At 54.8% G+C, this 15,727-nt stretch overlaps 2 protein-coding genes across 9 annotated transcripts in view; one reads left to right on the plus strand and one right to left on the minus strand.

The window, feature by feature from the left end:
- CCDC13 (coiled-coil domain containing 13) overlaps positions 1-14,234 on the plus strand; it is a 34,374-nt gene extending 20,140 nt beyond the window's left edge. The window contains exons 10-16 of one of the 2 annotated variants that reach the window (XM_027523748.1): positions 920-1,126; positions 2,734-2,873; positions 3,358-3,441; positions 5,621-5,743; positions 9,466-9,620; positions 11,593-11,707; positions 12,275-14,234. In XM_027523748.1, the coding sequence (XP_027379549.1) occupies positions 920-1,126; positions 2,734-2,873; positions 3,358-3,441; positions 5,621-5,743; positions 9,466-9,620; positions 11,593-11,707; positions 12,275-12,434 (984 nt within the window). In that variant the 3' untranslated portion in view covers positions 12,435-14,234. The remainder of the gene's footprint in view (positions 1-919; positions 1,127-2,733; positions 2,874-3,357; positions 3,442-5,620; positions 5,744-9,465; positions 9,621-11,592; positions 11,708-12,274) is intronic. The other variant, XM_027523749.1, reaches the window with a different exon arrangement.
- The window catches only part of LOC113881004 (atypical chemokine receptor 2-like), a 99,180-nt gene that overhangs the window by 81,126 nt on the left and 2,327 nt on the right, over positions 1-15,727 (minus strand). For all 7 annotated transcript variants that reach the window (XR_003507904.1, XR_003507902.1, XR_003507903.1 and 4 more), the window contains exons 2-3: positions 7,266-7,448; positions 6,042-6,128 (exon numbers count right to left, since the gene is read on the minus strand). The gene's annotated coding sequence lies outside the window, so the exon portion shown is untranslated. The remainder of the gene's footprint in view (positions 1-6,041; positions 6,129-7,265; positions 7,449-15,727) is intronic.

Below are 15,727 nucleotides of genomic sequence, written 5' to 3' on the forward strand. Positions count from 1 at the left end.
GAGGAAGAAGAGGATGTAGTGGGGAGCAGATGCGGTTACACCCTGGGTTATTTTTCATGGAGAAATGGAAAGGATGACTGAGGGGAGCCAGTGCATATCCCCATCTGTGTGGTAGCAACAGCACACCCTTCTGGGCTCTTGGGGTGTGGTTTATGATGGTGAATCACCAGTCATGTCCAACTCTTTGCAACCCCATGGACGGTAGCCTGCCAGGCTCCTTTGTCCATGGGATTTCCCAGGCAAGAGTACTGGAATGGGTTGCCACTTCCTCTTCCAGGGAAGATAACCCTTGCTGCTGCTGCTAAGTTGATTCAGTCGTGTCCGACTCTGTGCGACCCCATAGACGGCAGCCCATGAGGTTCCCCCATCCCTGGGATTCTCCAGGCAAGAACACTGGAGTGGGTTGCCATTTCCTTCTCCGATGCATGAAAGTGAAAAGTGAAAGTGAAGTCGCTCAGTCGTGTCCAACTCTTAGCGACCCCATGGACTGCAGCTTACCAAGCTCCTCCATCCATGGGATTTTCTAGGCAAGAGTACTGGAGTGGGGTGCCATTGCCTTCTCCGAAGATAACCCTTAGGAACACATAATCCAATTTCACAGCTAGGTAAGTCATCCAAGGCCACACAACTGAATTCAAACCAGACTTATCTGATCGTAAAATCTCCTTGGATGGGGCTCCCGGAAGCCTTTTGGATGTCCTTCTTAACCCTGATCTCAAGGAGAAGGGAGCTGAGGACAGGAAAACCTGGTTGAATACCCGCTGAGGGCAGGCAAAGTATTCTTCCTTCTCAAGGGAACACTAGCATCCCACTGTTAGGTTCCCGAGGAGCAGGGAAGGGGTGGGTTGCTGGTCTTCTCTTGTCCTTCTCTATCGAGAGTCGTGGCTCCCCTCGCCCACCCTCCCACCCGGCCCCACAGGACCAGCTGAAACAGCTCCAGGAGATTCTGGGCAGCCTGAGTCTGCAAGAGGAGAAGACGCGAGTGTCCCAGCACCGCCTAGACCAGCAGCTCAACAGCGAGGCTCAGCGAAGCAGCAGCCTGGTGGCCCAACTGCGGGCCATGGTGGCTGAGCGGGAGGCCAAGGTGCGGCAGCTGGAGCTGGAGATTGGGCAGCTCAGTGTGCAGGTGAGCGGGGCACTGGCTCAGCCTGCTGGCTCCCAAGTTGGGCAAGTCCACCCATTACCCAGAGAAGCCTCAGCCACTTCCTCTTCCCTCCACCTGTGTTCCCTTGGGCTGCACCATCTCCTACCTGGCCCTGCTTCGGCTCCCTGCTTCCATCTGGCTCCCCAGCCCATGCTGCACAAACCTTTCCTCTCTGAAGTACAGATCTGATTGTCTCCCTGCTCCTTGTAAAACCTGTCTGTGGCTCCCCATCACCCTCAACCTCACCTGGCCAAGGGTCCAGGCTCCTGCCAGCTTACCCTCTTCCTCCCCAGTTGTGGCCTTCATCCTCATGACCCAAGATGGTGGCCACAGTGCCAGCACTTTTATCCACATTCCAGGCAGCAGGATAGCAGAAGGGAAGCACACTCCTTCGTCCAGTCTGCAGGGCACCAGATGACTGGCTCCTGCTGCCATCCCTCCTGCATCTTCTCTTCACTGCCCACCGTCCACCACTCTAACCACGTGGATGCCACTGAGCTCCCCCATGGCCCCGCTTTCTCCCCACTCTGGGCCTGTGCACATACCCAAAGCACACACCTTCCCTGCCCTCCCCTCAGCTTTGACATCTTACTAGTCCAGAGCTCCTTCAGGAAGCTCTGGGGCTCCCAGTCTGTATTATAAGCCCCTCCTGGGTACTCTCCTAACTCCTGTGCATCCCCAAGCCAAACTTCTGTCACACAGTGTGATCATTTTCCTGTTTTCTCTCCCAAATTCTCCTTGAGGGGGCACCGACAGTGGTGCCTCAGTGCCTGGCCCAGGACCGAGCACACAGTAGTTAGCTGCTCAGTAAATGCCTGTCTAACGCGTGAGCTCCTGAGGATGTTTTGCCTTAGCAGAGGCCTGGAGGTCACAGTATCTCCACCTCACTGCTGTCCTGGCTCCAGGCACAGAAAAGAGACTGACCTTCACCTCAGAGGTCACACCGAGCAGTTGGGGGCCGAGCACTACCCCAGACAAAAGGGCACACATGGCAAGTTTCCTCGGGGTGGCCGGGCTTAGGGGACGTGCCAGGTTGTTCGGGGCTCACACCAACTGTCCCGCTGTTGATGGTGGCCAGACCTCCCGTTGGGGGTCCTCAAACGTTCCTCCTTCCACTGGCCCCACCAGCCATCTGAAAGAGGGAGGGATGGGGGAAGGTAGGGGCCTGAGAAGCCCAGCCTCCTGGCCAGGCTGCCAACCCTTGCTCTTGGCTTCAGGTGTTTGGAAGGTCTTCACATCTCTAGTTGAAAAAGGCCTGAAGTCACACCTGGTGTTCATCCCCGTGTGGGTGGGGCTGCCCGGAGAGGTGGACCTGCCCCCTCACCTCCCCTTGGGACCTGAATGTGGAACAGCTTCCTGGCCTGGTCACCCTCCTCTGGCTGTGAAGCTCCCTTTCTGAAGAGAGGCATTATGAGCTGTTATTATCATGCAAGCAGTGCCTTCACCCAACAGGCCTCGCTTTGCACTCCTGAAAAGAAGCCTCTTTCATATCCCCTGAAAGCCCCGAAATCAAGCCAAGGCCCCCTCCTGCCTTCTCCAGGCCTCTGAGCCAAGGCCCTGATGATGGAACCCACGTCTGTTCCCTGCAGTATCTTCGGAATAAAGGAGTAGACGAGGGCTCCAGTGGGCCCGAGGTCAGCCGGGCCTCCACCAAGCTCCCTGAGGACCCTGGCCTGACCAAGCCCCCAGCCTCAGCGGGCGATCATGCTGGCAGGCTTGGATCTTCTCGGTAAGAAAAAATGGGGTGGGGCGCTGGGTTGGGAAGTGCATCTTCATTATTCAGAAGAAAGGGCGGGAAGCCCCGGATGCAATTTTACAATGTCTGTGGTGTTGTCTTTCTGATACATGGGCCTCCCCTTCCGTCAGCCTCGCATCTGTATGAAGGGGCCAGTGAGTTCCAGATACCATTACTTCAAGAGCGTTTGGCTGCAGCTGTCTGTAAAATTGGTTCCCAGCTGGCCTCAATTCTCACCCGCTTCTAGGATTCTCAAACAGACCCGTGTTGGACCCTTGGAGGCTCTGATGTCCCCTGGCTCTGTCTTGTTTTTAAGCAAGCTAGAGTTCTGGAAAGGAGGGCGGCAAATCCACAGGGTGGCTCTAGGGGCCAGCACTGCCCCCTCCTCCACTCCCAGGTCCCTGCTGGCCCCTGCTCCCCTCACAGCTGGGCCCAGCCTGCCTGCCCGTGGTGATGAGCCCATTCTGTCTTTGCACAGCTCCGTGACCAGCCTGGGCCACACACTGGTGGAATCTTCTCTCACATGGCCTTCGCTGCCCAGTCCTCATGGGGCCTCACCCAGGTAGGAACCCAGCCCTCTCAGCACCATGCCTTCACAGGACTTCCCATCCTTGATTACTTAGCCAGTGTTACCATCCCATTACAAGGATGGGAAACTGAGGCCAGGCCACGTCTGGGGACTCATCCCAGTTTCCATAGGGACATAGAGGGTCAGGGAGGTCCAGGGCCTTATCTAAGGTGAAAGGGCAAGTGGCTTCACAATAGGAGTCCTGGCCTAGTGTTCCTTCTGCTACAGAGTTCACACCAGGAACCTTCCAGGGCCTAGGGCCCAGAACCTTCCCTTGCCTCCTCTTGCCCATTGAGAGTCCGTCTCTAGGGGGGAGAATTTCACATCACACGGTTCCCACTTGAAGCCACTGATATCCCCTCAGCTCTCTGGCCCGCTCTTTGTTGATAGAATCAAGCCATAGCACTCCAATGGGCCCTTTGTCCTTCCTGCCAGCTCACAAACAAAGGGCTGCTTTGTCCTTCCTCACTTGTCCTGTGTACTGTCCACTGGAGCCGTGCTCCTGCTGTCAGCTCCTGCCCCCACTCCTTGGGCAGGTCAGCTCAGGTTCTGCTTGAGGCCTCTCAAGGGCCTCTGTCTCACGCTCACCTTGCTGTGTGGCTGTCGGCAAATCCTGGGGGCTGTCCCCCAGGAAGTGTCTGGGGGTGGTGCTTCTGGCTTGACATCTGGTGGCACAGGCACCATGGGCTGAGGGCAGCCCTGCAGATGCCCCCTCCATCAGCCTGGGGCCACAAGGGCATGGGGGAGAGGGGTCTGACTCAGAGCCTCAAGGGCCCCTGTCACACTCTCCTCACAGCACAGGGAGAACAGAGGCTCTGTCGCTCTGAGGCGGTTATCACAGTAGTGAGAGCAGGAGGATAGACAAGATGACCCCAAGGTCCCTGCCAGGCTTATGCAGCCATGACCTCTGCACTCCAAAGGGCTGCAGAAGCCAATGTGCCCCGGGCTGGCCAGACTGCTGGTTCTTAAGCTTGTGTCTTCCACAAGACACATATTTACCAAAGCCAACCACATGTGAGTCCTGCCTTCACGGAGCTCACAGTTCCCTCCCATCAGGGACAAGACAGATGTTCAGCAAGTAGGAGTGATCCCAGAGAGCGTGTCTGTCAGGGCTAGCGTGCTGGCTCAGATGCGGTGCCTGGGAGGCAGGTGGAGTGAGGGGATAACACCTTCCCCCAACATGTGAGATCACAGAGGCGACTAGAGTAGGTTTTCCTAACTCACTGTGCACACGAATCAGCTGAGGATCTGCCAGGTTAGAGCAGGTTCTGACTCTGCAGGTAGGATCCTGCAGGAAATGGGATCCTGCATTTCCAGCAAGCTCGATGATTCAGAGACCACATGGAGCGGCAAAGCCTTAGAGTATACTTAGGAACCAGAACAGAGGGGAGCCTGCGGTCCTCAGAACCCATGGGGGAGCCAGTCAGCTTCTGGGCTCCTGGCCCCAGCCCAGCCCTCCTCAGGTCCTGGGGTTCTGGAAGAGCAAGTCAGCTTCACCAGGGTCTCCCTAGGAAGGGTGAGGGCAAAGGAGAGAGCAGCTTGGCACTGTACAAGCACTCCGGGGGTGGGGGCGTGCAGAGCTCCCCTTTGGTCCCAACCCCAGCCAGCAGGTAAGGCCCAGTGGTAAGAAGGGAACCAGAGATGGGCTGGATCAGGGCTGGAGAAAACTGACTAAATTACAAAGCAGGAGTCCAGGGCCCAGGAAAGAGGACTGGGCTGAGGGTCATGCCAGGAAATACAGGAGGGCCAGGACAGGCTGACGGGGAGACAGGAGGGGCTGGGCCCAGCTTGCACTGAAAAGGGCGGCCAGGTCCCACACCTCACGGGTTCCCAGGGTAGGACCACCAGGTGCCCAAGAGTCAGCTTCCAAGGCAACCATACTGATTCCAGGCCCCTACAGGGACTGGGTGGACAGAGGTACTGATGAAACTCTAGTCCTGGTGGGGAATGGCTTTGGAGCCAGCTAAGTGAGGTCGAGAGATTTCAGCAGAGCCAGGAATGGAGGCCTGAGAAGAAGCCAGCGGAAGAGGCCAGAAGGGACTGGACTGTCTTCCTTCTCTCTGGTTCCCTTTGAGGACCCGTGAATGTCCTTCCAGTCCCTCCCACCCTCACACGGATAAGCATCTCTTCAGGTAACCCTTAACTGACCTCTGCCCCCAACCCTGGTCCCCAGGTTCTTGGACTCCCCTGAACAAAAAGGCTGGCAGACACAGGTGACGGAGTTCAAGGCCCTCTGGCAGGCTGCCGAGGTGGAGCGCGACCGGCTCACGGAGTTTGTCACCGTCCTACAGAAACGGTAACGCCTGGAGCCAGGGACACACTCTCGTGGGCCCAGGCGGGCTGGTGGTAGGCAGCCTGACCCAGGGGCATCCCTCTTGGACAGAGGCCAGGCCGTGTCCGTGCCTGGGTCCACCCCACTGGTGAGCTTGGTTCCCACCGTGTTGGTCCCGGGCCTTCCCAGCCACATCTCATGTGCCCCCCGAGTGCCCCTCAGTCTCGGGGCCCCGTCATCACACTTGTGTTCTGCCGTGGCCGTGAGGTGGGAGTCTCAAGGAAGGGACTCTGAAGTAGGTAAATCAGTCAAGTCAACTCACCAGTAAGAAAGATCTAGGATGAGCACAGCACTGCACTCCGTGTCTCTGCGGGCTGCGGTGGGAAGAAGTTCCACGCGAGACTGAGGCCTGAAATAACAAAGAGGAAAAGGGTCACCGAGAGATGGGAGCTGGGGCTTTCCTGGTTGGGGGAGGGAAGCGTGTGGCCTGAGGCAGTGGACCGGGGGTTTGGTTTCCTCTAAGGGGTTGTTGACAGATTTCTATTCGGATAAACCAGTGTTCCTCTCTCAAGTGATACTTTTGGCAAGAACTGTGGCTGCCCAGGCCAACACATGGCCCAACCATGTGACATCCACACTGAAAAATATAAAGGATACCGCTGATTATCTCCCTGAACAGGCCATGTCACATGTCAGTTAGGGCTCTTTGGTGACAACAGAAACCAATTCTGGCCTCCCTTTCCTTCAAGGGAAAGGAGAGCGGGAAAGTGCTGGCCGTCTCCAATGTGCAGGGCAGAAGAGGAGCCCAAGAAGGTCCAGGGATATTGGTAGCAGGAACCCTGGAGTAGTCTCTCCTGGGCCATGAGAATGATGCCCAGTGGATTTCAGTTCTTATGCCAGTGGGTCCTGGGAGAGAAGGTCTAGCTGGCCTGGGTGGCTCACATGTCAACCCTGGACAAAGGCCAGACACCCTTACTGGAAGGACCTCCAGATGCTCACATAATGGAGGAACGCTGGGACTTTCCTGGTGGCCCAGTGGTTAAAGCTCCGTGTTTCCACTGCAGGGTGCATGGGTTTGATCCCTGGTGAGGGAACTAAGATCCTGCATGCCACACACTGCAGCCAAAAAAAAAATAAATAAATAAATTAAGTGGAGGAGGGGCAAACTGCCAAAGGAAAAGATGGAGTAAGTCACCAAAGGAGCTGAGGTGCTGGGATGGCAACTGCCTAAGCAGTGAGGGGTAATCAGCTTTATTTTCTTTTCAGTAGTATGTACACAGAGAGGGTAGGAATTTCAGACATGCTCAAGCAAATAAGAAAAAGTAACATAAATTCTTTTTCTGTCACTGAAATATAATGGCTAGCACAAGCCTCCAGCCTACCCAAGGGAAGAAACATACTCGGTTATGGCTTTCTTTGCCATTTTCTTTGAGCTGCACCTGAGTCTGGGGCAGTGCGGTGTGAAGCAAGCTGACTCGGTTATCTACTGCTGCCTAACAAACCGTCCCAGACCTAGTGGCCTCAAATATGACTGATTTTTTCTTACCCTTCTGTGGGCAGCCTAGGTAATCCTGCTTCACATGATGCCAGCGGGATCACGCACATGCTCCATTCAGCTAGCTCGGTAGGGGCGCCTCTGTTGTGTACGTCGCCTCTCTCTCCATGTAGCGCCTTATCTTCCAGGGCCTCTCCATGCAGGGCTGGGGTGAGGGTGGGGCAGGCAAGAGACCTAGGGTACAACATTCAAAAGACACTCTCAGAGTCACACGTGTGTGATTCTCTCTTAGCTGATACCCAGACCTTCTGGGAACTGAATTTTACATTTTATTTTCATGACTTTTTATTTGAATGGCTACATGTGGACACGAGGCTGCAGCCACTGTGTTGAGCAGCACAACTCCATCATATTCTACCATATCCCATGGTGTGAATATGTTACCTTTGGTCTTTCCCCTGTTGATGCACCTTTAGGTTGTGTTAGTCATTTGCTTTAGCAAATACAGTTTCAAGGAACATTCAAAGTAACAAGGAACATTGAAACTAACATTGTTAGTTTCAAGGAACTAACGCAACACTAACAGGTTGTGTTAGTAGCTGTATACTGTGTTGGCATACAGTTCTGTGTTGGTAGTTGTATTCTGTTCAAAATTGTTAGCATTCTGCTCCTTCTTGAAGGAAGGGAAGAAGAACACCGGGAAGGTGGGATGGTGGGAAGAACGCTTCCTCCATCACTGTTCTTACATCTCCAGGTTCCCACTCTGATTTGCATGGGTCTATGTGTGTATGTGATCCTTTGCTGGGGTGAAACCTCAAAGAGTCCTTTGGTATCACAAAAGTCTGAAATGCCACACGTCACCATAAGAAGGACCATAGCCTCAAACTCAGTGAGAAAATAATCAGATCCTTTGGTGAAATAACCAAATAACAAGGACTTGAAGGCCCATAAATTCATGACAAGTATATAGAAAATAATAAATAATCATAATAACAAACAGAAAGCAATCACTAACCCCAAGCAAAACAAGCAAATAAGAAAGAAAATGTCCAGAATTCTTCGGTAGTCTAGTGGTCGGGACTTGGAGCGCTTCCACTGCAGAGGGCCCCGGTTCAATCTGTGGTTGGGGAACTAAGATCCCACATGCTGTGTGACATGGCCAAAAAAAAAAAAAGTAATCATGAGTATACTGCCTCTTGAGTGTCCTAATGTAACCCCCTGTGGTAGACAGGATTTTGTTCCCTGTGTCCTTCCATCCCCACTCTTGTGCCTGTGAATACTTTATGTTATATGGCAAAAGAGACTTTGCAGATGTAATAATCATCATGGACCCTGAAACAGGGAGATTATCCTGGATTACCCAATCTAATCACTTGAACCCTTAAAAGCAGAGAAATTTCTCCATGTGGGGTCAGTCAGAGAGGTGCTACAGAAAAAGTCAGAGACAGTATGAAAAGGGTACCCGGCTGGCTTTGCAGATGGAGAGGGCCCAGTAGTCTCTAAAAGTTGAAAGTCACCCAGCCAACAAACCAACAGGAAACAGGGATTTTAGTCCTTCAACTGGAACTGAAGCCTTCCAACAACGTGGACAAGCCTAGAAGCAGATTCTCTCCTAGAAACTCCAGGTAAGAGCCCAGTTCAGCCAACACCTTGATTTTGGCTTATAAAACCTGGAGCAGAGAAACCAACAGGACCTGCTAAACTTCTGACTTACAGAACCATGGGGTGATAAATCTGCATTGTTTTAAGCTAAGTCTGTGGTAATTTGTTACAGCAGCAATAGAAAACAAATACGCTACCTAACATTCATTCAGCCCCCAATAAGGGTAATATAACTACATTGGGAAGTGGTGAGGTGATTCTGTTTGGTGAGGAGAAAGTACCAAAATAAAACTAAAATCTCATGTTGCATAAGATATACTCATAAGATTATATTTAAGCCTTAAAAAATAGCAGCATAAGCATCTGTAGAAATATGGCAGTAGTGAAAGGAACAGCTAAAAGCGGTATAAGTGGTTGCTTCTAGAGAGCAGGAATTGGGAGTGAGTAGGGGTGGGAAGAGGCTGCATTTTTTTTTTTTCATTTTAAGGCTTAGAGAGAACTATATGGTTTTTAAATGCACATATCTATGTTACTGCAATAAAAATAAGGAAGAACGGAGCCTGTGCCCACTGGTGTAAGACGTGCCCAGCTCTCTGAGAGTCTGAGCAGGTGCCAGGGAGTATGGTGGCCCCTGTTCTCTCATCACCAGGGTGGAGGAGAGGAACAGCAAGCTTCTGGAGTCAGAGAGGAGGCTGCAGGAAGAGCGGCATCGCGCCGTGGTGCTGGAGCAGCACCTGGAGAAGATGCGCCTGGAGCCGGGCAGGATGTCAGCCTCTCAGAGAGCAGCCCCCAGGAGCAAAACAGGTAGGGCTGGGGGTGGGGCCGGCCCAGGGCCATGTGGGCTGACGGTGCTCTGGGGCTCCTGGTTCTGACTGGGGGCTGGGGGAGAGCACACACAGCAGCAGAGGCAGGCTGAGCTCCACCCTGGTGGAGGGGCTACTGCCTGGCTCTACCCTCTGTCCTGAGCCCCTTAGCTTCCAAGGGCAGGACCCTAAGGTTCCACAAGTCACTTCTGCTTTCATCCCATTGGCCAGATCCTAGTCACATGACCACACCAGCTGCAGAGGGCAGTTTAGGTGTCCTAAACTAAAAGTTCAGTTCTATGGCTCTAACCCAGTGGTTCTTAAGGTACAGTCTCTGGACCGCAAGTGGCAGCATCTCGTGGGGGCAGTGGGGGTGCGAGATGCCAGAGCCAGAAGCCATTTCTGGGGAGGGAGAATCTTCAGTGAGGAGATGATGGGTCTGCCTCTCTCTGATAGCTCTATCCCAACCCCTCTGGGTTCTGGCGTGGACGGTTGTCCCCACTTCCCTGCCTCTCAACACCCCAGTACCCCTCCCCCAGCCAAGGACACTTAGATCTTTTCTCCCAGGGCAGGTGAGATCAGAACACTGTAGGATGTGCCAGAAGTAGGGCACGGAGAAGGAGTAAAGCCCTTTTCCCTCCAGCAGAGCCAAGACTCCATGAGCCTTCCAGGAGCTGCTGAGAGTACAGGCTGGGGAAGGAGTACAGGGCTTAGCTCTGCTGAGCTCTCAGAACAGGTTCCTCAGGGATACAGTGTCTCCAGACCTTGGACTTACCTCCTTGGCCGAGCCTCCAACTAGGGAGGGCTAAGCCACAGTAAGAAAAACTACTCTGGCACTGCCTGGACAAGGAAGGGGCAACTGCCTGGAGAGAAAGTGACCACGTGGCTTCTGTGCATGCTGCTTGTGACCTGGGAAATGCAGCACCCCTCTGGGGGGCACAGCACACCCCTGCACCTATACAATAGGAAGCCTGATTGTGAAATGAGGTCCCTTGTGGCAGTTCCATGCCAGTGGGGAAGAGAACCATAAACAAACCAGCAAAGGATGGTAGGTCAGATAGAGGCAGGTGCTGTGGCTCATAGAAGAGGAAGGGGACAGGAGGTACGGAGAGCAGCTGATTTCTGTGGAGCAGTCACCCTAACTGATGAGCTGACATCTGAGCAAAGACAGCAGAAGGGGGTGGGGATGTGGCATAGATACCAGCGGGAAGAACAAGTGCAAAGGCCCTGAGGTGGGTACATGGCTGGGGGCTTGGAGGCAGTGAGACTGGAGCATGGGGAGGGGAATATGAAGTGAGGTAGGGAAGTCATGAAGTGCTGAGGTGGTGGTTCCATCACACAGGCCTTGAGGGCCAGACGTGCATCCACTGTGGCCTCACAGAGCTCTGGAGGCAAGAACTATTCTCCTCATGAAACAGGTGAGGAGACCAGCTCAGAGAAGTTGACGGTTTACCTGGGGCCACACAGCAGGAGGTAAAAGCCAGGGCTGCTGATGTCAGGTGACTTACCCTGCACCAGGCCGCCCCTGAGGTCTTATTCAGCACAGAGGTTTTCTGATGCTGTGATAGTACTGGAGTTCCCCACTGGGTGGGCTCTGATTTCTTTTTCTGAGCACTCTTTGTCCCCTGGACTCAGCCACCCTGGATCCCCTATACGTAAGGATAGAGCTGGAGGTGAGGGGCCAATGGTAAGAGAGCATCAGGTCCATGACCTAGACTCAGACCCAGCCTGCAGGCCAGACCTCAGGCCCAGCTGACTTCCAGAAACTTGTAAAATGCAAATATGGAAACATTAACAAGAGGAGCCATCTCAGTACAAAGCAGGGCCTGGAGGGAGGCAGCCTATACCCTGAAGGAGGTATAATGTTTCACAAAGTGGAAAAGCAGGAAGTGGACAGTTCGGGGTTGGGCAGGGGGAGGTGCTAACACAGAGCCATGGCCGGATCACAGAAAGTAGCCACTGCTGCCCCACAGGTCTGCCTGCCTCTAACACCAGGCACCACCCGAGCGAAAGTGAGAGGAAGGACCCATCTTCCGCCCAGCTCTCCAGTGTGCCCATGGAATCCCAGATGGAGGAGCTGACCACCAGGTGCTCCCTGCCCCTTTTTCTGAAAAGGGTGATGTTGCATGGGTGGAGGTGCCCTGACAGGCAGAGGGATCACATCGCTCCCCTCGTGACTTCTATTTGCCCAGAAGGCTGGTCCCGCAGGGTCCTGGGTTCTAAGCCTGCCATTCAGTGGCCGGCCATCAGGGGGCAGAGAGACCCAACCATGACTAAAGATCTCATGGTCCCAAGAAAAGCTTTATCATGTGTGGGTTACTGAACCCACTTTGCTCATTCACTTAAACTTTTTAAGGTCAAATGCAGTGGTGGGAAAGGAAGAAAGGGGAACCTCTATAAATTAGTACTCATGCCTTGAGGCAGTCAACATTTTGGAGAACTACCAGACACTAGGCCCAGCAGCTGTGAGTGGGCCCAGAGAGGAATCCCAGATGGTATTATTCCCCGAGGGTCCCTGAGAGGAGGGGACTGGTCAGAGAGTACCCTGAGTGTGAAGAGCAGCTATGCCGGCAGCCCCACGGCCCTTCGCAAACATGCACACGTGCTCACACGTGCCAGCTCAGTCATGCTGAGCCCTCTCTCTGTGTGGTCCAGGCTGGCCATCCAGGTGGAGGAGAATGAAATGCTGAAGGCTGCCCTAGGCAACGCCCTGCAGGGAAAGGAGGAGGACTTCCGAATGTACCATGAGACCCTGGACCAGGTGAAAGGGGTTTTCCTGCAGGCCCTGCGGCAGCAGAAAGCAGACAAGCACTAGGAGGGCAGCCCCGTCAGCCTGGCTGGACAGGGCAGCCTTAGGCCTTGAGAGGACGAGGCTCCATCTGAGGACTCCATCTGCTCCTGGAAGCCAACCTGAAACAGCCAGCTGGGCCCTTGCTCCCAGAAGAGGCGCTTCAAAGGTGACCAGAGCCAATATCCCATGGCAGGAGGGCAATATCCCCGGGCATGCTTAGCCACAGCAGGGAAGGAGACCGACACCCTGTCAGCATCAGCAAGAGCTCTGGGATGAGACGCCAGCTGTGGACGAACAGATGCAGTCCCTTGGGCAGGTGCTCACTGCCCCGTCCCCTGCAGGGGACCCTGCAGGCCCACAGGGCTCCACACGTGCAGGAGCATGCAGAGGGCTCTGGGCTGGGAGCAGCCCCCAGCCACCCAGCCACACTCCATCCCCCTCACTAGAGCATCCTCACAGCCCTAGGCCAATTCTACACCATGGCCCCATCTTGGGCATTCCTCCCTCTGCAGACTCGGGGGGCACTATGGTCCTAGCCATCTTGCCAACCCACACCTTAGGGCTCTTCCTTAGATTCAGACCCTTAGGTTTGTAATAATAATGATTATTTTCACGATCATTGCAGATCCCAGTGAGTGGGCATCTACTGTGTAAACCTGACCCCCATCAAGATCTCCAATAACCCAGGTGGTTGTCACCCTATTCTACAGATGGAGAAACTGAGGCTCATGGAAAGACACAGAACTAATATTTAACCCTGGCCTGTAGGCCTCCAAAAGCCGGGGCCTCCAGTTGAGCAGATTACCCAGGGTGGGCATGCTACTCACTACTGGGCAGCTCTGCCCCCCACCAGCTATTCCAAGAGGCACCTCTTTTTGCTGGTGGGCACTGGCGGCAGAGGGCAGAGGCAAGGCCAGCAAGAGGATTTTGAGGCAGTGGGTCCAGGCAAAGGAAGAGTGTACCTCCTTCCCCACGGCACAGGGCTGAGCTGGGAGGGCTGCTGCAGGAGAGCTCCAGGCCCCTCGGTGACAACCACAGGGTCACCCCCTCCACTACTGTCATGGGGAGGGGTGGCTCCATGGAGGGTAGCCACATCTCTGCTCACATGGGCCTACACAAAGACACAGACACACACAAATCCCGAGACTTGGGAGCATGAATCATATGTATACACATGTGCCAAAAGACGGTGCTGACTCCACGCTCACGGGTCCTGCCTGGCCCTTTCCCTTCAAGTAGCATCAGAGAAAAACTTCCTGCCCAGGAAACCTGAGGGGCCCTTCATCCTGATTGCCTTCACTACACTTGCTGAGGTCTCTAGACCTGTCACCCCATCCAGGGTCGGCTCCAAGTAGGGGGCCAGCATGGACTCCCTCCTCAGCCCCATCCCTGAAGAAGAGCTCCAACAGGCAGGGTCCAGGAAGCTGTGGATGACTTTCCCTGAGGAGGGGGTTTTCACAGTATGTATGCCGCCTATGTGAGTCACTGCACAAGTAACACAAGTGACTGGTCTTCTCTAGCAGGAAGGTACCGCTGCTGCTGCTGCTAAGTCGCTTCGGTCGTGTCTGACTCTGTGCGACCCCATAGACGGCAGCCCACCAGGCTCTCCCATCCCTGGGATTCTCCAGGCAAGAACACTGGAGTGGGTTGCCATTTTATCTACCTCTAAACACACACACATACACGGAGGGGCCAGCTTAGAGGTCTGCTCCACTCCCCCAGCAGAATCCCTCTTCAGGACTCACTGAATTAAAAGGTGCCAAGTGCTGGCACAGTGGATGGCACACAGTAAGCACTCAATAAATCTCAGCCCTCAGTATCTCCTCTATTAGTTCCACAAATACTTGTCGAGCAGCTCCACTGCCCCAGGTAAGGGGGCGCCGGGCAAGGTAGACTCGGCCCCTGAGATCCTAGAAGCCCCAGACCAGCTGGGGAGACAGATTCCCAGGCCACCATGTACCCAGCCAGCTGGCCATCAAGTAGTCACTGCATGCCAACAGCATGCCAGCCTGTCCAGGCCTGTTAAGGACCCAGAGGTGAGCCTGACTTGTTGCTGCTGCTTTTAGAGAGCTGCTGGTCTGGTCAAAGAGGTGTGGGAAATGGAGGGCCCTGATGGGGCAGGAAGAGGTGGGGTGGGATTGGGGGAGACAGAGACAGAAAACTGCACCTCAGAGCCTCCCACCATCCCTCTGGCTTCCAGGCTCATTGGCCAGGTCTGAGTGGGGCGGGGGCCATCCTTCTACTCTCCCTGAGGTATGGATGGGAGAGGGTGGAAGGGGAAGGCCCAGGAGAAGAAAGTGTTGTCAAAAGGGACAAGGACGGGGCCCTGAAGGATCTAACCCAGGTGGGCCGGGTGGGGAGTGGGACAACCTAGTCTGTCCAGGTGAGTGCCCTTGGCCCCTCCTGAGCAGCAGTGCCTGTCCCTGAGGACCTCCCCCGCCCTCAGGCAGGTGGGTAGCCGGTGGGCTGGACTTTTCTCCCGATGGGAACACTGAAGTCCCTGCCCAGAGCCACACGGTGATGGGAATAGGAGACAGGTGCCCGGAGAGTGCAACAAACAAAGAGGCCAAGGATGGAGAGGCCTCACGTGAGGACTGTCCTTGGCCGCACCGTGGGCTGTGGGCCTGGGTGCTCAGGTTCCAACACTGACAGGTGAGACCTGGCTGAGTCATGGGTGGGGCTTGGCCACTGTCCCTGTGGGGGCCTCTGGGGCACCAGAGCTGAGCTGAATAAGGTTGCATCTGGCTCAGGCTGATTCAAGCCCCAGACACATCCCACTGTCCCTGGCCCTCCGGAGGACTCCTCTGGGCCCCCATACCCCATACAAAGAAGCGTTTGCCCACCTGCTCCATCTTCACAGGCAGTGCCTGCACATACATCCTATCTCCTACAGTCCCTGAGCCTTACACACACACACACACTTTACCCAAATTTTTACTATGAGCAGCAACAAGAAACAAATAAAAAGGACTCTGACACTTGAGAGAGTTGGCCCCCTGCCCATCTTTCCCAGTGGCCCCTGCTGATCCTAGGCCAATCACTTCCTGCCCCTCGTTTTGTGGGTGCCAGGCGCCCTCCCCTTGGCACCCCTCATGCAGGGAGGAGCTGGCCTCAGGCTGTCTAACCTGAGGTCCAAGAGGCCTCCCTAGCCCTCCACCCACCTGCCGTCCACCCCATCAAGCTGCCGACAGACTCCACCATGTGGGGCTCGCCTGGTGGACCTGCTGTGTGTGAGTGCTGCCTGTCCGGGCCTCTGGAGTGAGCAAGAGGTCTCCATCTCTCTTAACAGCTTCTCTCTATGAGCAGTCCAGTGAGCC

This window comes from Bos indicus x Bos taurus, chromosome 22 (assembly GCF_003369695.1).
Source record: "Bos indicus x Bos taurus breed Angus x Brahman F1 hybrid chromosome 22, Bos_hybrid_MaternalHap_v2.0, whole genome shotgun sequence".
In the NCBI taxonomy this organism is placed as follows: Eukaryota; Metazoa; Chordata; class Mammalia; order Artiodactyla; family Bovidae; genus Bos; species Bos indicus x Bos taurus.